The 26407-nt window shown below is 42.4% G+C and overlaps 1 protein-coding gene across 5 annotated transcripts in view; it reads right to left on the bottom strand.

The window, feature by feature from the left end:
• GRIA2 (glutamate ionotropic receptor AMPA type subunit 2) overlaps window positions 1–11994 on the bottom strand; it is a 253373-nt gene extending 241379 nt beyond the window's left edge. For all 5 annotated transcript variants that reach the window (XR_012236634.1, XM_073605735.1, XM_073605713.1 and 2 more), the window contains exons 1-2: window positions 11551–11994; window positions 11092–11232 (exon numbers count right to left, since the gene is read on the bottom strand). Coding sequence is in view for 4 of the 5 variants with exons in the window: in XM_073605735.1 (XP_073461836.1) it covers window positions 11092–11232; window positions 11551–11662 (253 nt within the window). In the remaining variant the exon portion in view is untranslated. The remainder of the gene's footprint in view (window positions 1–11091; window positions 11233–11550) is intronic.
• Between the last annotated feature and the right edge of the window lie 14413 nt (window positions 11995–26407).

The raw sequence follows: 26407 nt of genomic DNA, 5'->3' as shown, positions 1-26407 counted from the left end.
TCACTTTTAATTTTCCCCTAGGTAAGGCCAGCACCCTCAGAGTTTACTGGCAGGAGATCAGATTTTCCACATTCATAGCAGGTTCCCTATGCACTGGGCACAATACACTAAACCTGACTTTCCCGACTGGGGTCAATGGAATCCTAGGGTTCCTACAGAGGTTGCTAGGCATCCTTGAGCATTCAGCAGTGGCAAATTGATTTCCCACCTACACTGACCACCAATGTAAGAAGCCACTCATATACTGACCACTAATGTTAAGGTAAACCCTATATAGTCAGAGTCTGTGATCATGGCCTATCATTCGCAGGTAATTGCTCCATAAGCGATTACATGCAAGAGGCCACAATTAGCTGTCAGCCTCCCATTACTTTCAACAGGGCTGCTGTCTGCAGTTAATTGCCGGGAACCCCTGCTGGGTCTCCTGCATGTAATCGCTAAGGGCCCCATTCAAAAGTTTATGGGGTCTAATAAAACAAATGATCTATCCTGGGAGTCAAATACTCTAGATCTGCCTTTCTCGACCTTTGAGTAACCGTTAAATTAACTTTCTGGTCTAAGCGAGCTCCTGCTGATGTATACTATATATACAACTCATGGTTCATTAGTGTAATGATTAGTGTAAAGAATACTCTTTATACATGTGGTCATTGGGAAAAATGCCCTCCATACAGATAGCTAAAAGTTAATTGGTGTTAGTTTTTGCTTATCTGAGAGGCAGAAATTCCTCATTGCTCAACAAACCCCTGGAGGAACTCTAGGAACCGTGTTAGAGAAAGGTTGCTCTAGATATACCACATTATTCAGTTTTTGCAAAAAACTTTCAACAAGTTACTGATCATGCTAATGTATCATTTGTTTTCAGTAGGATCATTTGAGCAGAAGTTCCCTGACACCTGAAAATGGTTTCAAGGGTTCCTCCAAGGTAAAAAGTTTGAAGAAGACTTAACTAAGCTGTAATGATTGTTATGTGCCACAACCACTATTATTTTCAGCAATGACAACCAATAAGAGCTGAACATAATAGTCACTAGTCTGAAAATAATGATTGTTAGCGCAAATAATGTATGTGTTATAACTAAGTAAATAAAAGTGTATCTATACCCTAAACTTTTCTTCTTCTTTTTTTTAAATTTGCGATAAAAAAAGAAAGGATTATACTTCTTAAGGGTTTATGTAAGATTTTACTGTCATCAGTGACTCCATTGGAGGAATTCCTTTACTTCCTGTCCAGTAAAAGTGTTCTCCCCAGGACAGGAAGTGAGGGGAAATCTTTGAACATACATGAATGTATAAAGGCTTTTTTGTTTTACGTTACCTAGGGGAATGCTTCTGTTAGCTTTTTATTGCTGTTTGTTTCTCCGTTACAGATTTCCCCTCACTTTCTGTCTGTCTCTAAAAGAGCCCCAGAAAGCAGTAAAACCTGACAGGGATTCTAACCTTTACCCATTCTATTCAATACTTAAAAAATGGGCATAGATACACTTTAAAGTGTTATTAAAGCTGAACTCTGGGCAAAAAATGTTTTCCCAGGTAGTGGGCTGCACTTGTTAACTCATTTTTTTCTAAGGGAGAGGAGAGCAGAGCTATACTTACCTAATCCTCTGATTCTTCCAGCACAAGACCGGTCTGACACCCCCGCGCTCCAGCTGTCTTGAATAGTGGACTGTTCCTGACGTCATCATGGCAAAAGCAGGCTCCATAGGCCAGGAATAGTCCACCGCAGGACTGCGGGGTATCACCATTTTTCGGAGGATTGAGGGTGAGTATAAGCTTTTTGCTAACTATGAGCAAAGCCCCACTGCATGGGAACATTTCTTTTTTTGCCCAGAGTTGGGCTTTAAAGTAGAAGGAATAGCTAAAATTATCCCCACTGCTCTTACACAGAAATCTCTGTAAAAATACCTTTGTTTTATTCTCCTTTTGATCGGTCAAGTGATTGTGAAGCTCCAATTCCTCTATGTTATATAAGCTGCTGTTCCAACTCTCTGCGCTGACAGCCGCAGCAATGAAAGCTGGCGGCGACATTACGACTCCCTGTAATTAGGCTACACAGAGATGCTGGAGCCTCATAGTCATATGACTGCTCAAAAACAGTAAAAAAATAAAAATTTAATTTACATGGGGATTTCTTAACCACTGAATGACGCCAGTGGAGAGACAAGAGTTTAAAGCTGAAGTTTAGCTAAAAACATTTTTTCTCCACAGCTTTAGTTACATTACGTACCATTAATGAATTATGTTCCATGATATACAGACTGCTGGATTCTGTAGAAATCTTCACTGCAGGGCTGCCCTGTCCTCTTCCTGTTTCTGACCTTTCAGTGCTGTGCGGATTAAGAAATGTGGGTTTCCAGGCTCAGCTGCACTAAAGCTGATCCAAATGGGGACACACCCCTTAATGTCCTCTTCTCCAATTAGAAAAGTTCTTTCACTGATTATACTGCCTGTAACATGATCTGCAAATGGAGGAGAGTCTGATCAGTCACCAGATTCTCTCCCCCATTTACAGAACATATTACAGACAGTGTACTCGGTAAAAGAACGTTTCTCAATGGAGGAGAGGGAAGGAGGGGGTGTGTCCCCATTGAATCACTTTAGTGCAGCTGAGCCTAAAGAACTGTTAACCCCTACAGCACCAGAAGTTCAGCAGAAGGAAGAGGACAGGACAGCCCTGCAGTGAAGATTTCTACAGAATTCAGCAGCCTGCACATTGTGGGACATACAGTATCTCACAAAAGTGAGTACACCCCTCACATTTTTGTAAATATTTTATTATATCTTTTCATATGACAACACTGAAGAAATGACACTTTGCTACAATGTAAGGTAGTGAATGTACAGCTTGTATAACAGTGTAAATTTTCTGTCCCCCTCAAAATAACTCAAAACACAGCCATTAATGTCTAAACCGCTGGCAACAAAAGTGAGTACACCCCTAAGTGAAAATGTCCAAAATGGGCCCAATTAGCCATTTTCTCTCCACGGTGTCATGTGACTCATTAGTGTTATAAGGTCTCAGGTGTGAATGGGGAGCAGGTGTGTTAAATTTGGTGTTATCTCTCTCACTCTCTCATACTGGTCACTGGAAGTTCAACATGGCACCTTATGGCAAAGAACTTTCTGAGGATCAGAAAAAAAGAATTGTTGCTCTGTCTACATGAAGATGGCCTAGGCTATAAGAAGTTTGCCAAGACCCTGAAACTGAGCTGCAATACGGTGGCCAAGACCATACAGCTGTTTAAAAGGACAGGTTCCACTCAGAACAGGCCTCGCCATGGTAGACCAAAGAAGTTGAGTGCACGTGCTCAGCGTCATATCCAGAGATTGTCTTTGGGAAATAGACGTATGAGTGCTGCCAGCATTGCTGCAGAGGTTGAAGGGGTGGGGGGTCAGCCTGTCAGTGCTCAGACCATACCCTGCACACTGCATCAAATTGGTCTGCATGGCTATCGTCCCAGAAGTAAGCCTCTTCTAAAGATGATACATAAGAAAGCCCACAAACAGTTTGCTGAAGACAAGCAGACTACGGACATGGAATACTGGAATCATGTCCTGTGGTCTGATGAGACCAAGATAAACTTATTTGGTTTAGATGGTGTCAAGCGTGTGTAGTGGCAAACAGGTGAGGAGTACAAAGAGAAGTGTGTCTTGCCTACAGTCAAGCATGGTGGTGGGAGTGTCTGGGGCTGCATGAGTGCTGCCGGCACTGGGGAGCTACAGTTTATTGAGGGAACTATGAATGCCAACATGCACTGTGACATACTGAAGCAGAGCATGATCCCCTCCCTTCGGAGACTGGGCCACAGGGCAGTATTCCAACATGATAACGACCCCAAACACACCTCACACCTCAAAGATGACCACTGCCTTGCTAAAGAAGCTAAGGGTAAAGGTCATGGACTGGCCAAGCATGTCTCCAGACCTAAACCCTATTGAGCATCTGTGGAGCATCCTCAAATGGAAGGTGGAGTAGCGCAAAGTCTCTAACATCCACCAGCTCTGTGATGGAGGAGTGGAAGAGGACTCCAGGGGCAACCTGTGAAGCTCTGGTGAACTCCATGCCCAAGAGGTTAGGGCAGTGCTGGAAAATAATGGTGGCCACACAAAATATTGACACTTTGGGCCCAATTTGGCCATTTTTACTTAGGAGTGTACTGACTTTTGTTGCCAACAGTTTACGCAATAACAGTTGTGTGTTTTGAGTTATTTTGAGGGGACAGCAAATTTACACTGTTATACAAGCTGTACACTCACTACTTTACATTGTAGCAAAGTGTCATTTCTTCAGTGTTGTCACATGAAAAGATATAAAATATTTACAAAAATGTGCGGGGTGTACTCACTTTTGTGAGATACTGTACATACTGTACTTAATTATTGCTAAGTAATGTAACTAAAGCTGTACTTTTTAACAAAACATTGGCTTTAAATGTGGATTCTTTTAGGCTTTCCTTTTACTTTGAACCCTTGTTGTTAACCCCTTCCCACCGGCCGCCTGCCAGCCCTTTAACGTATCTAAATGCCTGGGGCAAAGGCGAGCATTCAGGTCATGTGACCGCTGTGAAAGCTCCCAATCACTAGTATTCATTGGGAGCTTTCCTGTAACTGCCGGTTACAAGCACTCTCAGCACTGTAAGTGTTTTACACAGGGCTGCATATGTGTGTTCGGCCAGCGTGAAGAGGTTAACTACCATGGCATGCGCACTCCTGGAACTACAGCTAAATGCAGGTAAATAATGTTTTGTGGGATGATGCATGAGGAAGGGCTTGCTAAATCCCTTTAGCACAAGTCACTCCCCTGCTTCTCTTGCAAGCCATATGATTGATAGTGGCTCTAAGGGCTCGTTTACATGGGTGTGTCTCTGAAAAGTGATCCATGATGGATCGCTTCTCAGAAGAGTTTTGCAGGCGTTAAGAGGTGATATAGAATGCCTGTTTTTTTGGGCATTTTTTTTCCAGTTTTAGTTGTATTTCACATTGACATACTACACTGCAACTACAAGCCAAGTATTTGGCTTTTGGTTGCAGCACAGACTTTGAGACATCAGTGGCCAAGTTTGACAGGCATACTTTACATGTCAAAGCTGTAAAGTGAAGCATCTCACACAGTCACTGTCCAACTATATGTGCAATGAAGCCCTTCAGTTGCCATGTTAGATTTTAGGAGGATGGTCAGGGAGTAGTAAAAACACAGATCAACCGCAACTTTTTACCACCCCTTTGTCACCCATGTAACTCAGACTAAGGATTCTCCCCAAGCCCAATGCTGCACACTATAACAGAAAGGCCAATCATGTGTCAAACAGAAGTACGGGGAAGTGGGAAACAGGCAATGGGAAATTAAAAAATAAAAGTAAGTCTCTGTTAACTAGCCGTGTAAAAAAATATAATTTTGCGGAGGTAAAAAATATTTTAAAATGATGTTTTACTACGACTTTAAGGCACGTTTTTAAATAGATTAGTATGAATTGTATTGTAACTGCACTGCCTCCATTTATTATGAAAAGTGGTGTGCAGACTATTGTGCTCTATAAATATTGGTGCTCTGTAAATATTGGTGCTCTATAAATATTGGTGCTCTGTAAATATTGGTGCTCTATAAATATTGGTGCTCTGTAAATATTGGTGCTCTATAAATATTGGTGCTCTGTAAATATTGGTGCTGTATAAATATGGGTGCTCTATAAATATTGGTGCTCTATAAATATGGGTGCTCTATTAATATTGGTGCTCTGTAAATATTGGTGCTCTATAAATATTGGTGCTGTATAAATATGGGTGCTCTATAAATATTGGTGCTGTATAAATATGGGTGCTCTATAAATATTGGTGCTGTATAAATATGGGTGCTCTATTAATATTGGTGCTCTGTAAATATGGGTGCTCTATAAATATTGGTGCTCTATAAATATGGGTGCTCTATAAATATTGGTGCTCTATAAATATGGGTGCTCTATTAATATTGGTGCTCTGTAAATATTGGTGCTCTATAAATATTGGTGTTCTGTAAATATTGGTGCTCTATAAATATTGGTGCTGTATAAATATGGGTGCTCTATAAATATTGGTGCTGTATAAATATGGGTGCTCTATTAATATTGGTGCTCTGTAAATATTGGTGCTCTGTAAATATTGGTGCTGTATAAATATGGGTGCTCTATAAATATGGGTGCTCTATAAATATGGGTGCTCTGTAAATATTGGTGCTCTATAAATATTGGTGCTGTATAAATATGGGTGCTGTATAAATATGGGTGCTCTATAAATATGGGTGCTCTGTAAATATGGGTGCTCTGTAAATATTGGTGCTCTGTAAATATTGGTGCTCTATAAATATTGGTGCTGTATAAATATGGGTGCTCTATAAATATTGGTGCTCTATAAATATTGGTGCTGTATAAATATGGGTGCTCTATAAATATTGGTGCTGTATAAATATGGGTGCTCTATTAATATTGGTGCTCTGTAAATATTGGTGCTCTGTAAATATTGGTGCTGTATAAATATGGGTGCTCTATAAATATGGGTGCTCTATAAATATGGGTGCTCTGTAAATATTGGTGCTCTGTAAATATTGGTGCTCTATAAATATTGGTGCTGTATAAATATGGGTGCTCTATAAATATGGGTGCTCTATAAATATGGGTGCTCTGTAAATATTGGTGCTCTGTAAATATTGGTGCTCTATAAATATTGGTGCTGTATAAATATGGGTGCTCTATAAATATGGGTGCTCTATAAATATGGGTGCTCTGTAAATATGGGTGCTCTGTAAATATTGGTGCTCTGTAAATATTGGTGCTCTATAAATATTGGTGCTCTGTAAATATTGGTGCTCTATAAATATTGGTGTTCTGTAAATATTGGTGCTCTATAAATATTGGTGCTGTATAAATATGGGTGCTCTATAAATATTGGTGCTGTATAAATATGGGTGCTCTATTAATATTGGTGCTCTGTAAATATTGGTGCTCTGTAAATATTGGTGCTGTATAAATATGGGTGCTCTATAAATATGGGTGCTCTGTAAATATTGGTGCTCTGTAAATATTGGTGCCCTATAAATATTGGTGCTGTATAAATATGGGTGCTCTATAAATATGGGTGCTCTATAAATATGGATGCTCTGTAAATATGGGTGCTCTGTAAATATTGGTGCTCTGTAAATATTGGTGCTCTATAAATATTGGTGCTCTATAAATATTGGTGCTGTATAAATATGGGTGCTCTATAAATATTGGTGCTCTATAAATATTGGTGCTGTATAAATATGGGTGCTCTATTAATATTGGTGCTCTGTAAATATTGGTGCTCTAAAAATATTGGTGCTCTGTAAATATTGGTGCTCTATAAATATGAGTGCTCTATGAATATTGGTGCTCTGTATAATTGGTGCTCTTTAAATCCTGTATAATAGGAATTCTTACTAGAGGATGATTAAAGAAAACTGGACAAATTGTAAATGTCCAGAATACTGGTTTTGCTTTTCTATAGAATAAAACGTGAACGCTGATTGGCTGCTGTAGCAGCATCTCCACTTTGGTACCCATCTGCCCAGTGTTGGTGTATCCTTCTTTGCGTTGAAATCCAACCACTGTGTAATATATATATATAGATATATGATGGCGGTGACCCATGGACACCGGGGAAGGGAGAAGGATGCCAGGCGGAAATCACACACATCTCCATCCAGCATACCGACCGCCTTCATTTCTGGCTGAGTGCGGCTGCGTGCTGGAATGTGTGCCGGGGACGGGGCTGAGCTCCCTCCGATCCTCCATACATGACATCTGTAGAGGGGGGATACCGATCTGTATGGTGCACACCGATCTCCTCCTCTGCAGTCCCCCCGGAGCTGGCCGGCTCTGTACTGGGGACACGGAGCGCTGTGCAGCAATGTGCAGCCGCCTCTCACACTGTCAGGATGCGGCGATCCCTGCAGTATACTGGAAATAATTCCCCCGGCTCCATTATATATACACATATAGAGCAATGACAACTCATCCCCTATATAGTCCAGGCCAGAGAGGTGCCTTTATAGCTAATACCACCATAGGTTATCCCATATAGGAGATGAATCGGTGTCATTTTATATATATAGATAGATAGGACTCCTTATATACCATAGGTTATCCCATACATCGGTGTCATTATAGATATAGATAGGACTCCTTATATACCATAGGTTATCCCATACAGGAGATGAATCAGTGTCATCGTATATATATCTCTATCTATATAGATATATCTGTATAGCTAGGACTCCTTATACCCCATATATCATAGGTTATCCCATGAAGGAGATGAATCAGTGTTGTATATAGATAGATAGATAGATAGATAGATAGATAGATAGATAGATAGATAGATAGATAGATAGATAGATATAGATAGGACTCCTTATACCCCATGTATACCATACGTTATCCCATACAGGAGATGAATCGGTCTCACTGTATATATAAAGGACTTATACCCCATATACCATAGGTTATCCCATACAGGAGATTAATCTGTGTCGTTATATATACCATATATATCTATATAGATAAATATGTACCATATATATCTATATAGATATATATGTACCATATATATCTATATAGATAGGATTCCTTATACCCCATATACCATAGGTTATCCCATACAGGAGATGAATCGGCCTCACTATATATATAAAGGACTTATACCCATATACCATAGGTTATACCAGCCCTGTGCCCCATATTATAATAAAGTAAAAGAGTTGGTGCAATCCTATGTACAGTGTAGTCCTGTGCCCATATGTTATTTGTTTAGTATATGGGACATATGGCTAAACTGTACATGGGATGACACCGGCTCATTACTGTATGGTATTGTCTATAGTACAGAATACAATGTATACTGCACCCCACATGCTCTATATACAATGGATGAGTTGGTGTCATGTACAATTTATACCCCTCTTCCCTACAGTATATGATAGACGATACTGTACAGCAGATTAGTCAGTGTCAATTTATATACAGTCTATTCCTATGCCCCATATACTATGGGTGATACCATACAGTAAACGAGTCAGAGTCATCCTATGTACAATGAATTCCTATGCCCCATATACTATAGGTGATACCGCTATACCATACAGCAGACTAGTCGGTGTCATTTTATATAGAATGTATACCCCCATGTGCAATATTCTATAGATGAATCTATTTATGCCTGTGCCCTATATACTATAGATGATATTATACAGCAGATTATTCATGTGCTCTATATACTATAGATGATACTATACAGTAGATTAGTCTGTGGCATATACAACTGTGCCCCATATAAAATAGTTGATACAATACAGCAGATTAGTCAGAATCCTCCTATGTACAGCATAGCCCTGTTTGTGCCCTATATACTATATATGGTACCATACAGCAGATAAGTCTGTATCATCCTATGCACAGTAGCCCTGTGGCCCATATATATATATATATATATATATATAGGTGATAAAATACAGCAGATGAGTCTGAGTCATCCCATGTACAGTATAGCCCTGTCTGTGTCCTATATACTATATATGGTATGGTACCATACAGTAGAAGATTCGGAGTCATCCAATGCACAATATAGTCCTGTGCCCCATATATACTGTTTATATATGTATATATATAATATATATATATTGAGCTCCAGCTTGAACATAGGAATCTGGCTTTGAACTCTTCCACCAACAGATCCTTGATATGAATGATTTTAAGCTCCAGTAGGTAGATATTCTCATAACTAGGATGTAGTTGGGGTAGCAGAAGTCATCCGGTCGCCATTAAACATCGGTGGCCTTTATACAGCACTACACTATAGGAGTGATCCATCCAGACGTGAGCTGCAAATCACACAGTTCTGATTGCGATGGCATGCTTGCTAAGATGGACCAACACAGAAGGTGGGATTGGTGCAATTGATCCCTCCTGCATTGATCACTGCCATATCTAAGCCATAAACTGTCAAAATGCAGCCCATACACATTTCTATCAAATGCCATGCAAGTTAGGGAAATTAATTTGTTTGCAATTGCTAATCAATGGGATTATCTAGAGAGGCGATCAATCAGTGGTTTTCCATAGGCATCTATAAATAGAACAGTTTATGAGCTGTAATTACAAGGGGGGTTGCAATAACAAGATGGTAGTTACAGCCAGGAGAGGGGTTACCAAAGCACGTCAGATCAAAAATCATCCATCAGATGAATTAATATTAGTCTCCATCTATTTTCCCTGAAGGCTTAGCAGAGCATGTCACTATAAAGCTAACACTGTATAAAATGGCTGAACACCATCTGCATCTGCTCATATTTAGCAGAGTTGATGAGCAAAGCCAGCACTTAGCTTTTCCCATCCTAGCATGTATAGTTAGAGCAATCAGTTTTTTTTTTATTATTATGGTTTAAAAACAATATAGGGCAAGGTAGCTGGTGCTCTGTACTGGCATGTAGTGCAAAGAACTGGCCTGGTGACAGGTCCGCTTTGCTGCATGCCAATCACTACCTGGTGTAAAAACTATTGCAGCCTGCAATAGGAATGTTTCGAATGTACTGTATATATATATATATATATATATATATATATATATATATATATATATATATATATATATATATATATATAGCTAACACTGTATAAAATGGCTGAACGCCATCTGCATCTGATCATATTTAGCAGAGTTGATCATCAGCCAGCACTTAACCTTTTCCATCCTAGCATGGACAGTTAGAGCAATCTGGTTATTTATTATGGTTGGAATACAATATAAGGCAAGGTAGCTGGTGCTCTGTACTAACATGTAGTGGAATGCACTGGCCTGGTGACAGGTCCGCTTTACTGCATGCCAATCACTCAGGAGGACCTGGTGTAAAAACCATTGCAGCCAGCAAAGGAAGTTGTCGGATATATATATATATATATATATATATATATATATATATATATATATATAATCAGGCTTGATCCTTGCATGTAACACAAGCATGGTAGAAAATCAACATCCTCCATTAAATGAGCTGCATCTGGACCTAATAAATGAAGAAGGAGATGAATATTCATTACTTACAAGCATTGGTGACGGCAAAGCTGTTAGCTACCTCCAGATTGTCGATATGGGGCGTCAGCCTAAACTCTGAAGTGGAATATAGAACCATCCCTACTCGAAATGCACTGTATTCCTGATCTGCACCCCTTGGAAATAACCCTCCTGGAAAGAGATGGCACACAAATTATATTTTACACTTTTGACTTGCCATAACAGTAAAATAAATAAATAAACAAATAAATAAATAAACAAACAAATAAATCAGTGTGTTCTTGATACATACAGTGCCCATGTATATATATGCTATTCCCTGTGCTGACAGCTCACCTGATGACTAGCGTTATTGCATAGCAAATGCCTATGAAGCCTTCATCAGGCTGCCCATCAATATGCAGAGTGAATGGTGCATTCTCATGTAGCCTAGGCTATACCTAAAGAATAAGATCCTTCGAATAAAATCAGACACAAGGCAAGGCTTACCTATCTGTATGCTATTCGAATAGACTCCAATGATCAGTCCCCATAGAACAGGAACCAGGAAGACAGAAATAGGCATAATCTTTTGCATCTCCAAGAAAAAAAATCGGATCATTCAGAAAAAAAAAAAAAAAAAAGATCCAAGAAAAAAAAAAAAGAAATAAATGTAGCAATCTGTCGATTTAGATCAGCTGTAGAGCGGTGCAATCATTGGAAATCCGGATTAAAAAAAAAAAAAAAATAGGAGCGGTGGAGCAGCTGAGGATGATGGTTGCCCTGGTTCCTGAATTAAAAAGAAGGCTTGGATGCAGTTGTTGGTGATGTGGTTCCCAGTGTCTCAGTATTGTTCATTCAGACACTCACACACACAGAGAGGCTGGCAGATGCAGACGTGAGCGCGCAGCGGGAGCGAGCAGAGAGAGCAGTGCACAATGATCTCCCCCCACCCACCCCCCCTTTCCATAACCACCACCAACACCACCACCACCTCTCCCCTACCCCCTTCCTTCCGGAGCAAGCTTAGCTGTAGTGTCACAGCGCCCCGCTATCCCGCTCCGCTCACTGCACTGTGTGCTGCCAGCCGCCCGGGCTCAGCTTCAGCACCACGGACAGCGAGCTCAGCCGCATCAGCCAATAGCCGGCCGTCTGATGCCCCGCTGCTGCGCTCTTCTACTGCTGCGCACTGCGCTCTGCTCACCCCCGACTGCGCACAGCCAAGGCGATCACCTCCGTCTACCAGCCCTCTGGTGCCACTCAGGTCTCTTCTATTCAAAGGGATGCAAAACAGGAGCATAGTGCATTTCAAAAGGGAAAAAAAAAGAAATAATAATAAAAAAAAATAATAAAGTCAAACAAGTATTCCTTATCAGCTAAATTCCTATCTCTCCCCCACTTTTTTTTTTTTTTAGTTCCAGGTAGCTGGTTCTGAAGACAAAGATCTGGTGTGCTGTCAAATGCAAGGCAAGCGAAATGAATGGGATCATGTGAAGAACTCAGCCTTTTATAGAAATCCAGGTCCAACAGCTAGCGTTTCACTAAATTGCCAGTAATTACATGGCGTGAAAATGTTTTATTTGATTGGCTGCCTTTATGGTTTTTACCCAAAATGGAAGTGCACTTTCCTAATGATTGTTATGAGGGAACTGCTGCTCATTGGTTTTGGAAAGGATTATTGGAGGCAGAAAGAATGTGAGGAATTCTCTGTCACAGCTCTAATTAAATCAATCTGTTTAGGAGATTCATGGATTTCCAAATCAAGTATCTTTAGTAATCTGGGGGGAGAAAAGTTTACTGATTCCAATCTAGGGAGATGATGCTATATATTTATCTGTCTGCAGGGAAGGCTAATAAAAGGGGTGGGGGGGGGGAGAAGAAAAAAATATATATTTTTAGTCTGACTTTTCCATGAAGAAGAACTTGTTTGATGACTGTTCTTCATCTAGGAAGATGCTATTAACCCGTTAAATGCCTGCTCTTGCCAAGTCCGCCAACGGCAGCGTTTGTGCATGTTTTTCATCCAGAAAATACAATTTTTGATGTTACAGTACATGGATAATTGCACATATAATGTTTAACCTTTGCAAAATGCTGAAGTTTCTGCCACAAGATAATTAGCATTCAAGTCCCCCCCCCCTTTTTTTTTTTAAATGACTTCATTGTCTAATTCTCATACTTCCCACACAGCTTTATAGGATATTGTGCGTTGCTATGGAAACTAGGAAGTCGGCATGGAATCGTGCTGACTGGTTGTCACTTAGAGCTTTTAACTAGCACCAAGAATTGCTAGGTTTGGTACAGTCAGATCCGCACTTCAGATCCTTTAAACTAAATCCAAGCCTTTATATATATATTTTTTTCTTGATAAAATGAGATGCAGTAATTCCTGATTAACAGGATTTTTTTTTTTTTTTTATTATCTTTCTGTAATCAGATGGAATGCTCAATAAATTGATGTAAACTTCATGTCACTGAGATCGTCATTGCTTGTTTGCTAAACGTCAGATATAATTAGCGTCATGGGCGAGGGATAGCACTGACTACTTGCATTTTAATAAGACCAACATTTTACCATCCGGTCAACTGCAACTGTGGCCTCCTGAAAAAGACAAGACATGGTTTTCAAGTGATGGGATTTTTACAGACTTGGGTAGTTAGTTGGCTATTCTGATTGTCATCATTTTAGAAATATAGGGACTGAATTAGGAACAAAAGGGCTGAGAAAATGGAGGTGCTTCCTATTGCAATCATACACCTAAATTTATTTTCACTTTGCTGGATTAAAAAAAGACGGAAACCTGTTAGAATGTAATGGGAAGCTTATCAAAAACAGAGCAACCAGAATCTGGTGCAGATATGCATGGCAACCAATTAGCTTCTATCTATCATTTTCAAAGCTTAAGGCTGGGTTCACACCTATCCGAATGGGATGCAGCTTTTCACTGCATCCCATTCGCATAGCAGGAGCTCTCTATGGAGTGGGTTCACACATCTCCACAGCGGCTCCGGTGCCAATTGCACAGGAGCCCTGTTCGTCTTTTGGTCTGTTTCAGGTCCGAATTCAGCCCAAAATTCAGGCTGAAATTGGACCTGAAATGGTGAACGGAGACGCACCAGACTCCTGTTGGGAGCCACTGCGTGTTCTAGTGTGAACCCAACCTAAAGGATAAGTTCACCTTTTGTAAGATGTTACACCAGTATTCAGGGTGTAATATGTAACATGTTACTGTTAGAGCAGTCTCTGCACCCCGTGAATCCCCCGTTGTGAAAGCGAACAAGGAATCCTCTCCCCGCATCAGCTGTTACAATTTTAAGAAAACGCGCCCGTGCGGGGCTCCGCCCACCTTGCCGTGTCATTCATTCTCATAGTTCTGTGAATGGGAGAACTACAAGTACCGACAGTCTTTGCAGCTCTCGGTTTTTAGTTCTAAATGAACTACCAGGGCCCTGATGAGCACTCTAGGTAGTTCATTGATGCTTAAAGCGGAGTTCCACACAAAAATGGAACTTCCGCTTTTCGGAATCCTCCCCCCCTCCGGTGTCACATTTGGCACCTTTCAGGGGGGAGGGGGGTGCAGATACCTGTCTAAGACAGGTATTTGCACCCACTTCCGGCATAGACTCCCATGGGAGTCTATGCCTCTTCCCGTCCCGACCGCGCTGTCTGCTGGGAACACACAGCTCCCAGGAAAGAGCGGGGACCACTAGGGACGCGCAGCGCGACTCGCGCATGCGCAGTAGGGAACCGGGAAGTGAAGCCGCAACGCTTCACTTCCTGATTCCCTCAGCTAGGATGGCGGCGGCAGCTGCCGAGAACCGAGCGGGTTCTCGGCGTCCCCTGCCGACATCGCTGGACCCTGGGACAGGTGAGTGGGCATGTATTAAAAGTCAGCAGCTGCAGTATTTGTAGCTGCTGGCTTTTAATATTTTTTTTTTTTGGCGGTATGGGTGAACCCCCGCTTTAAAGTGCTTGTAGAAGGCACAAGGTTTTTACCTTCATGCATTCTATGCATGAAGGTAAAAAGCCTTCTATGTGCAGCAGTCCCCCCAGCCCCCCCTAATGAGCCCCCTCTCAATCCAGTGATGTCCATAAGAGCCTTGCCTCTCCGGGGATTCACACTCCTGATTGGCTTTTAGCAGCAGTGGGTGCCATTGGCTGATGGTAAATGGACACATGGAGCTGTGGCTCGCAAGCACACCTGCTTGGCTACCCCCAGAGTAAGCTGCTTGCTGTGGGGGCACCCGGCAGGAGGGAGGGGTCAGGAGGGCTAGCTTGAAACCCAAGAAGAGGAGGGTCCAGGCTACTCTGTGCAAAACCACTGCACAGAGCAGGTAAGTATAACACATTTGTAATTTAAAAAAAAATGAAATAAAACAAGGCTTTAATATTACTTTATTGTCATGTGGTATGAGGTACTGTACGAGCAGACAGCTTACACTAACAGTCTGCAGGAGCCTTGCATTGCACCCAGGATCTGCTGATCTGCTGATGGTTGAACAGAAGCTGATCAACTTCTATTTAACCACCCTGCTGGAAAATCTCCACTCAATCATTGCCACAGGCATTAGACTGCAGTGCTGATCAGTTTATTCTAATGGCAGGGAGGTCTCTGTGCTGTCAGAATACAAAGATACAGCGGGGAGGATTCCTGCATCAACATCAAGTGTGTGGATGGGGAATCGGGTCAGTTTTTTGTTCAACCCGCTGATTGAATGAAAAAAAAAATGACTGCTTTATAGCCAGCCTAATTGAACAAGCTGACGATAGAAGCTGTTTGGTTGCCATGCACATCTGCTCCAGATTCTGTCTGCTCCAGTTTTGATAAATTCCCACTATGACATTGCTGCTTACCAATTCTTAGATGTGGTGGCTGCATTCGTTTTCTTTTTTTCGTACCTTTTTTCCCTTTTTTTCAACTGGTGATCAGGCCAGTAAGTAATTTTTTTTCAACTTCCTTTAACAGATCAGGCTCTTACAAAAGTGGCAGTGCTGAGGTAAACCATTCAACACTGAGGCTGAATTCACACAATGTGCAGTGACCAGCCAGCATTTTACTGCATTGTTCAATGCCATTCACCTCAAGCACTCACAGAATATAATGTACAGGATTGTATGTCATTGTGCAGCATCACAGCACATAGTGTATAATATCAAATAAAGTTCAGTGAAAAAAAAAAAGGGAGTGAAGCGCGCACCCCACCGCCCTCTACCACAGTCATAACGGACAGCTGCTGGAGAGGAAACCACTGCGGTTTACCTATTTGGCAGCTGTCTGTTCTGTGTGAATTAGAACCAGCTTTTGATCATTTCTGTAAACCTTTATCCCAAAAAAAAAAAAGAAAATAAACTAACTGCTGTAACTGCTTAAAAGTGATACTGTAGCTGGAGTTTTACTATAAAACAGAACTAAACTCCCAGAACTACCCACCTCTTCAATCCAGCAAAGCGGCAGTCAAATCCTTTGTCAGCGGCTGTCTTCTTCTCAGCAATTTCCGGGTCCTGGGATTTTAGCCTCTTGATTGGCCTGTTGGGGAATGACATCATCCTGCCCAGGCGGACAGGGTTCTGTCATTCCGGCACAACCAGAATGTGGCAGGATTGCATGTTGATTTGCACATGCACAACTCTGTGCATTTAATAGAAGACTGTGAGCAGGCAGGTAAGAGGCGAGCCCCGCTGTCAAAATATAATGTCCCACTGTAGGGATTTCTCCATCTACCTTGTTTGTTGTATAAAGGAACCTGCTAGGTTTTTTAATTCAGCAAATACAATATATATATTGCTCTTTTGCAGGGCTGGTCAGTGCTATCTTCAATTTCCACCAAAATGATATTGGAAATGCTAACTGTTCAAAAGGTGTTACATAAAGTGCATTTGCTAGTTGTTGGTTCCTAATGCTAATCTTTAATTTTCAGTCATTCTATAATAAATTCACAGTCAGCTGCTCTTCTCCTACCCCAGTCCACTGTCTAGGTGTGTTATCACCCTAACAAAATGAGAAGTCACAAGGTATGCAGAGGCTGGGGCCGGAAAAGCTGAAAATGACAACCTTTTTTTCTACACAGAGAGAACCAATAATAGAGTAGGACAAATTTTTAACGTAGTCTGCTTGCAATTCTGTTCTAGACTCAAAATTAAAGTGGAATTCTGTCTATACACCCAACTAGCCTCAAAACAGTCCCCTCCCTCCTCCTAACACCTATGCTAACTAATCTGTGCAAGAAAGATGTACAGGTACTGTATACTTTATATATTACTTACCTATTTTCAACCATCTTGAGTCTGGCCATGCAATCCCAATGTCAGCCAGTGGCAGCTGCAGGGGAGAGGAGAGAGCGCTCTGACAATGGCTAATAAAGCCTGGAGCAATGACATCACCAATAAGCTTTAATGGCCCATCCGTTGTCGCTATTCCCGCTTCTCCCCACAGCTGCGCTGGCTGACATAGGGAAGCCGGATCACATGACTGGACTAAAGCAGCCTGAAAATAGGTAAGTATATACAGTTACATCTTTCTTACACTGTTTAGTTAGAATAAGTGTTAGGAGGAGGGAGGGGACAGTTTTAGGGCTAGGGCTAGTAATGTACAGTATATAGCCAGAATTCAACTTTAAAGTGTATATAAAGCCAACATTTTTATTTTAGTTTTGGATAGTGTGGTAAGAGATTAGAACCCCTGTCCATTTTTTTTTTTTTTGCTAAACCATTAAGGAAATACACGCTCTCTATTGTCCTGGTGACCTCCATCATTAGGACAAAAAGTGAATGAAAAACTAAAAAAACTAAAATGTTGAAAAACTAAAATGTTGGCTTGTCACCAGAAAGAGGAACAGAGGTGAAATCTTCCAATGGGTACACTTATTACATTGACAGCTGTCTCAGAGGGGACTTTCCTGACATTGCAAAGACTTTCTTTAACTTACTGTTTTCTCTACAGGAAGTGATGGGAAATCTCATCGATGGGACGCAGATGTAAAAAAAAGCTGACAGGGGTTTTATCCTACCCAACATGGAAAAAAGTTTTGGCTTTGGTTATATTTTAAGTAGAGTGTACACCAGGGGTAGGGAACCTTTGAGAGGTGGAGATCTACCTGGACAACATGGAAGATATCAAGGATCACTATGGTGTGGTGTCCCTTTTTTTTTAAGAAGTTCACTATCAAGTCCCCAGTAGGGATGAGCCGAACACCCCCCTGTTCGGTTCGCACCAGAACATGCGAACAGGAAAAAAGTTCGTTCGAACATGCGAACACCGTTAAAGTCTATGGGACACGAACATGAATAATCAAAAGTGCTAATTTTCAAGGCTTATATGCAAGTTATTGTCATAAAAAGTGTTTGGGGACCTGGGTCCTGCCCCAGGGGACATGGATCAATGCAAAAAAAAGTTTTAAAAACGGCCGTTTTTTCAGGAGCAGTGATTTTAATAATGCTTAAAGTCAAACAATAAAAGTGTAATATCCCTTTAAATTTCGTACCTGGGGGGTGTCTATAGTGTGCCTGTAAAGGGGCGCATGTTTCCTGTGTTTAGAACAGTCTGACAGCAAAATGACATTTTGAAGGAAAAAACTCATTTAAAACTACCCGCGGCTATTGCATTGCCGACAATACACATAGAAGTTCATTGATAAAAACGGCATGGGAATTCCCCAAAGGGGAACCCCGAACCAAAATTTTAAAAAAAAAATGACGTGGGGGTCCCCCTAAATTCCATACCAGGCCCTTCAGGTCTGGTATGGATATTAAGGGGAACCCCGGCCAAAATTTAAAAAAAAAATGACGTGGGGTTCCCCCTAAATTCCATACCAGACCCTTCAGGTCTGGTATGGATTTTAAGGGGAACCCCGCGCCAAAAAAAAAAAAAAAACGGCGTGGGGTCCCCCCAAAAATCCATACCAGACCCTTATCCGAGCACGCAACCTGGCAGGCCGCAGGAAAAGAGGGGGGGACGAGAGTGCGGCCCCCCCTCCCTCCTGAACCGTACCAGGCCACATGCCCTCAACATTGGGAGGGTGCTTTGGGGTAGCCCCCCAAAACACCTTGTCCCCATGTTGATGAGGACAAGGGCCTCATCCCCACAACCCTGGCCGGTGGTTGTGGGGGTCTGCGGGCGGGGGGCTTATCGGAATCTGGAAGCCCCCTTTAACAAGGTGACCCCCAGATCCCGGCCCCCCCCCTGTGTGAAATGGTAAGGGGGTACATAAGTACCCCTACCATTTCACGAAAAAAGTGTCAAAAATGTTAAAAATGACAAGAGACAGTTTTTGACAATTCCTTTATTTAAATGCTTCTTCTTTCTTCTATCTTGCTTCATCTTCTGGTTCTTCTGGCTCTTCTGGTTCTTCTGCTTCTTCCTCCGGCGTTCTCGTCCAGCATCTCCTCCGCGGCGTCTTCTGTCTTCTTCTCCTCGGGCCGCTCCGCACCCATGGCATGGGGGGGAGGCTCCCGCTCTTCTCTTCTTCTCTTCTTCTTTTCTTCTTTTCTTCTTTTCTTCTCTTCTTCTCTTCTTCTTCATTTTCTTCTCCGGGCCGCTCCGCAATCCATGCTGGCATGGAGGGAGGCTCCCGCTGTGTGACGGCGCTCCTCGTCTGACAGTTCTTAAATAACGGAGGGGGGCGGGGCCACCCGGTGACCCCGCCCCCCTCTGACGCACGGTGACTTGACGGGACTTCCCTGTGACGTCACGGGGAATGCCACAGGGAAGTCCCGTCAAGTCACCGTGCGTCAGAGGGGGGCGGGGTCACCGGGTGGCCCCGCCCCCCGTTATTTAAGAACTGTCAGACGAGGAGCGCCGTCACACAGCGGGAGCCTCCCTCCATGCCAGCATGGATTGCGGAGCGGCCCGGAGAAGAAAATGAAGAAGAAGAGAAGAAGAGAAGAAAAGAAGAAAAGAAGAAAAGAAGAAGAGAAGAAGAGAAGAGCGGGAGCCTCCCCCCCATGCCATGGGTGCGGAGCGGCCCGAGGAGAAGAAGACAGAAGACGCCGCGGAGGAGATGCTGGACGAGAACGCCGGAGGAAGAACCAGAAGAACCAGAAGAGCCAGAAGAACCAGAAGATGAAGCAAGATAGAAGAAAGAAGAAGCATTTAAATAAAGGAATTGTCAAAAACTGTCTCTTGTCATTTTTAACATTTTTGACACTTTTTTCGTGAAATGGTAGGGGTACTTATGTACCCCCTTACCATTTCACACGGGGGGGGGCCGGGATCTGGGGGTCACCTTGTTAAAGGGGGCTTCCAGATTCCGATAAGCCCCCCGCCCGCAGACCCCCACAACCACCGGCCAGGGTTGTGGGGATGAGGCCCTTGTCCTCATCAACATGGGGACAAGGTGTTTTGGGGGGCTACCCCAAAGCACCCTCCCAATGTTGAGGGCATGTGGCCTGGTACGGTTCAGGAGGGAGGGGGGGCCGCACTCTTGTCCCCCCCTCTTTTCCTGCGGCCTGCCAGGTTGCGTGCTCGGATAAGGGTCTGGTATGGATTTTTGGGGGGACCCCACGCCGTTTTTTTTTTTTTTTTTGGCGCGGGGTTCCCCTTAAAATCCATACCAGACCTGAAGGGTCTGGTATGGAATTTAGGGGGAACCCCACGTCATTTTTTTTTTTAAATTTTGGCCGGGGTTCCCCTTAATATCCATACCAGACCTGAAGGGCCTGGTATGGAATTTAGGGGGACCCCCACGTCATTTTTTTTTTTTTAATTTTGGTTCGGGGTTCCCCTTTGGGGAATTCCCATGCCGTTTTTATCAATGAACTTCTATGTGTATTGTCGGCAATGCAATAGCCGCGGGTAGTTTTAAATGAGTTTTTTCCTTCAAAATGTCATTTTGCTGTCAGACTGTTCTAAACACAGGAAACATGCGCCCCTTTACAGGCACACTATAGACACCCCCCAGGTACGAAATTTAAAGGGATATTACACTTTTATTGATTGACTTTAAGTATTATTAAAATCACTGCTCCTGAAAAAACGGCCGTTTTTAAAACTTTTTTTTGCATTGATCCATGTCCCCTGGGGCAGGACCCAGGTCCCCAAACACTTTTTATGACAATAACTTGCATATTAGCCTTTAAAATTAGCACTTTTGATTTCTCCCATAGACTTTTAAAGGGTGTTCCGCGGCATTCGAATTTGCCGCGAACACCCCAAATTGTTCGCTGTTCGGTGAACTTGCGAACAGCCAATGTTCGAGTCGAACATGAGTTCGACTCGAACTCGAAGCTCATCCCTAGTCCCCAGTAAAAAAAGTAAGGGTAGTAAGAAGAAAACTTATAAAAATATAATAAAACTAATGTCACTGTAAAAAATGTAAATTTTGCCTACCTTAAATGTTAGCTTCAGCACAAAACTCATTGGTCACCCTTACAATACTGATACAGGAGTCCATCATGAAGGCAGAACATCTGGTACTGTAGGCTGATTTGTTTGACTAGTTTCAGGCCTGACTGGCCTCAATGCTAGCCCGGCTGTCTGCTCTGAGTTCTGGCCAGTGTAAGTAGTATGTATGGCAATGTCCAGTGGACAGTAGTAAACAGGGCAGTGTCCAGGGAGTCAGCAGTGGGTGGGGCAGAGAACAGGGGGTCAGCAGTGCAGAGAACAGGGTGTCAGCAGGGAAGTGTGCAGGTAAGACAGGAGGGCACAGAGCAGGAGATTTAGGAAAGCACTGTATAGGGGTCGAAAGGGATGCAGCTTGGGCACCAGAAAGTTATTCTATGGTGCACATTTCGAATATAAAGAAATCAATGTCATACTAGCAGTTCTCCTTCACAATCAAAGCACCCATCATTTTTTCTTTTTTTTTTTTCTTGAATATTTGCCATATAGAAACCGAAATGTTGCCAGTAATGTCAACTGGAAGTCTTCCTTTAGGCAACATTTTTCCATGACTATAATGAGTAGCCACAGATTTTGTTAGATCCCATAGCAATGATACTTACATTGTGTCTGCATTGGGTCAAGCAATGATGATTACTCAGTGTCAAGCGCTGATGATGTAGAGACGGATAAGCCAGAGGATTAGGTTCACAGTGAAAAAAAGTGTATATTGGAGGAGAAAGGTGGTCCCATTGTACAGAGATCTTAGGTCTATGAAATGTTCTCTGCAATATCCATTTCCATTTGTAACATTTTAGACTTTGGGCCTTTGAAATTGATAAAAATTGATAAAATATTATCACTTTTTAGTTGCTATCCACAGTAAAGTATCCTTTTTATATGGTTGTAGTAAACCAGTTTGGGAAAAGAATACACAATTGAATTGAGCAACAGTATTTAAAAATAAAAAGCAGCTTCAGGTCCATCACTGGCCCTCTTTTGAGTTGAATGATGCTTGGTTTCATTTAGCCCACTTACTGTGAGCCTAGGGTGCCAAAAAGGGTATATATGTACATTTCTTTTTAAGGTTAGGTTCAAATCGGTGTGGGTGAAGCTGCTGCAAGACCCGCACAAATACTGGAAGCCGCAACCACCCACACAGAGAAATGTGGGACCCGTGGGTGAGTACCATTAATCCTGGAAGCATACCACCCGCACTGGAAATCGCAACCGTACTGGGAACCGAGGTTCCCTTGCAGGCTGCGAATTCAAAAATAGCGCATGGAGTTTGGGTGTTTGGGGAGGGGCGAAACTGCTACAGAAGTGATTATAATGCCCAGATGGACTTTAAGCAGAGAGTCCATGCAAACTATACACACATTTAAAATACATAAACATCTGTAAGCTGTTTTACTTGCTAATAGGTTTTGTTCAGCTTTTCAACTTTCTGTGTCACTTAACTGCTTATTGGCACAAAATTAGTGGTGTGATCATGCAGTTTCATTAGCCAGTGAGCAGGCTGGAGGCTTAACATGACAATAAGTGCCCATTCACACTAACTAAACCCCTGCTTTTAACAGACGGTTAGACAGGTAATTTGGTTGGTCAGCAGACTGGTTGGTGAGTTGAGCTATGGAATTGTTTTTGTTTTACATGTATATGCCCCTCCATGTGCTCCTTGCCGTGAAGGCCAGTTATAGGTGGGGGCAGTGGCCAGTTTCTTTGTTACTCTTTGTATTTATGGTCCGGGGACACACTGGGCACCTTCGCTGCCATTGTGCTCTTGCTGGGTGTCCAGTGTGCTCCTGTTCCTTTAAGGGGGATTGGGCTGCCTCCAGGCTCACCTGCCCCACATCTATCCATTCCATGCATGTGCTTCCACTGTGGAGACACTTATAAATTTGTAGTGTTAGGACTGCAAGCAACACAGGGTGCCGTGACGAGGCCTTGCAGCTTTCACATGCGTTTGCAAATGTGTGCTAACTAAACCCCTGCTTTTAACAGACGGTTAGACAGGTAATTTGGTTGGTCAGCAGACTGGTTGGTGAGTTGAGCTGTGGAATTGTTTTTGTCTTACATGCCCATTCACACTAGGCACTGCATTGGAATCACACAGGAAAGCTGTGCTGTTCCTATTTGATTCTAATGCAGTTCTGTGCAGTGTGATGTTGCACTGCGCCACACCAAAAGTAGTGCATATCAGGGACGGCCCATTCATTAAGGGCGCACGGCACTGCCCCCCGTCCATCGCCACCTCCCCTATCCATGCGTCTGGCCCCTTTCCGGACACCGGCACATGAATTCCAATATGGAGGCCTGTTTTTTTGAAGCACCGGCTTCAATATAGGGTGGGCTTAGGTCGAAGAGAGTGCGCTCCGAGCCCACCCAGGTGTGTTACAACAGTGAATCCATATTCGCTGTTGTAACACTGATCCTCCTCTCGGCCAATCAGGAAACGGGTTTTGTCACCCAATTGGCTGAAAGGACAGGCCATCCTATTGGATGCCTAGGAGGAGGGGAGGAGCTTGAAGCTGCCATGGAGAAGAGGACTCGGAGCCGAGCCGCTGCACCATGCTGACTGCCACCCGCCACCCACCACGATGGTGTAAGTGCCGGACCAACCGGCAAACAGCGGAGTGGTGGGTGCCGCTGGGGGGGGATGGGTGGTTGTTTGCCGCTACCACTCCTAAAAAAAAAACACCAGCTGCCATTGGCGCATGCACTACTTTTTGAAATGCACTGGAACCGGATCGCATGGTACTTCTGTACCATGCAATCCAGTGCTGGCAAATGCATTGCATTTGCGACCCACATTTAGGGTGTCGTTAACTTTTCACACACACCCTCTGCAGATCGTAAGGGCAGTGCAATTGGAATACAGTGCGGGAAAGATTCTAGCTTGAACGGGCTCTAAATGATATCCTCATTCTTCAAAAATAGTCCATACACATGACGATGTGATCTAGTTTTCATTAACCCCTTGGAGCCAGTGCCTCCCGGGCCTTTAAGGAGTTTAGGATAATGGAAGGCGGGAGCGGGGTTTAAGATCATGTGACCGCCGTGATTAGCTGTCACGTTGGTCACATGATCGTAAAGCTCCCGATTACTGCTTGGTTTCCGTTAGCCACTGGTAACTGTGCTGGGAACGTGCAGGGCACGTGCTTTTGACACAGCTAAATATGTGGCCGCTCAGTTCCAAGGCCCACCTGCCAAGAGGCCGCATATTTGTAGGCGACCAGCAGCAAGAGGTTACATTTTTTCTTACTATAGTGTCCTTCATGAGTTTCTGAACTATTTCCCCTTAACTTTCATTTATATTTTATATAGAACAAGCAGCGCATGTTAGTTGGTCATGTGCACTGATCTATGCACACTACAAATCCCATAGTCCATCTCGGGAGTGTGCAAGAGAGGGTGGCTACATACAGTGGGACCATGGAGAATATACATAGCCACCCTCTAACAGGAAGTCACATCACAGCAGCATAAAAAGTTTAGTATTGCACAAAAAGCTACAAAGCTAAGCCAGGAAGGGCAGTGTGCTTGTTATTCATAAGGCTAGCTATGCATAATTACAAAGCCTTTGGCAAGTCCAGCAGGTAAGTATAGGTATTTTGGTATTCACACTGTGTTTTTATTGTTTGCCTGGAATTCTGCTTGAAAGTAGAACAGGCCAACTTAAGAAATCAATATACTCATGTTCTTTCCTGTTAAACGTGATATTTAATTAAACTTGACAAATTCTAACTTTCCATTACACATGCTTTAATGCAAATGGGACTTTCATGTTTCAGCTACCATGTTTCCCCCAACCATGCATGTTTTGTGGATTACTGAAAAATAAATGACAGGGAAACAGCACCTATTCCTATTAAAATTGAATGAAAATTGAACAAGATGAGACTGATGAGTGGATGTAAGAGCCTGTATATTAATCATTACTAGTTGTTTGTATAATTAATATTAAAGTCATTTTCCATTTTAACCATCTCCATACAAGTGTCTTCTACTGTGTATTAGCACCTGTGAGACCCATTTTCCTTTTTTTCTCTGGGTGGCCTATAAACTCCTATAGAAGCTATAAAGCTTTATCTGTAAGCTGTATCTATTTAATGTAACATTTATTTATGAAAAGATACACAAACAATACAAACAATAAAAGAACAGGGGTCTTGCTGTTGCTTACAAGCATTTTATTGTCAGGCTTCATCACTGAAGGTCTTGACACAGATATGCGTCATTGTCATTGGGATCTTTACTTGAATGTTTATCCCCAAAATTCAATGGCAAGTTTTAACTCCTGTGCTGCATAATATTCTTTGGACAGTCAAGTCAGTTAGGCACTGGTACTGATGTTTGAGCATCAGCATTTATTGCATTTGATTTACACATATTCCCATGTATTTGTGCGTATTTGCACATATTTGCGGGTATGTGCATCCGTTCATATAATATGTTCCTTATGGCGAAATCTATGAAAATTCTAAATATTTATGCCCATATGCGCGTATTCACACGTATTTGCACATACGGGTGCAAAACACTGACCAGGAAAGCAGATATTTCTAATTTCAAGAAATACACAGTGTTTGTTTCTGCACCTACAATATGTGTAAATATGCGTCACATTGTAAATACGCGTCACATTGTATACAATAGGCAGCATTTTAGATCAGCTTTTTTTTAAAAACTCCATACTGAGCTTTTTCAAGCTGCAGTGTGCAAGAGGCCTTAGAGTAAATTTATATAATTACTTATTTACCCCGTGGTCAGAAGTTCCAGATGGAGGCTTACAAAAGGAAAATATTGGCATACAGAGCCTTGAAAAAGTATTCTTGCCCCTTGAAATTTTTCACATTTTGTCATGTTACATCCAAAAGCGTAAAGGTATGTTATTGGGATTTTATGTCATAGACCAATACAAAGTGGCACATAATTGTGAATTGGAAGGAAAATAAATGGTTTTCAATTTTTTTACAAATAAATATGTGAAAAGTGTGGCGTGCATTTGTATTCAGCCCCCCTGAGTCAATACTTTGTAGAACCACCTT

The sequence above is a fragment of the Aquarana catesbeiana genome, linkage group LG01 (genome assembly GCF_042186555.1).
Source record: "Aquarana catesbeiana isolate 2022-GZ linkage group LG01, ASM4218655v1, whole genome shotgun sequence".
NCBI lineage: Eukaryota > Metazoa > Chordata > Amphibia > Anura > Ranidae > Aquarana > Aquarana catesbeiana.
This window is presented reverse-complemented; position numbering and strand designations above follow the sequence as displayed.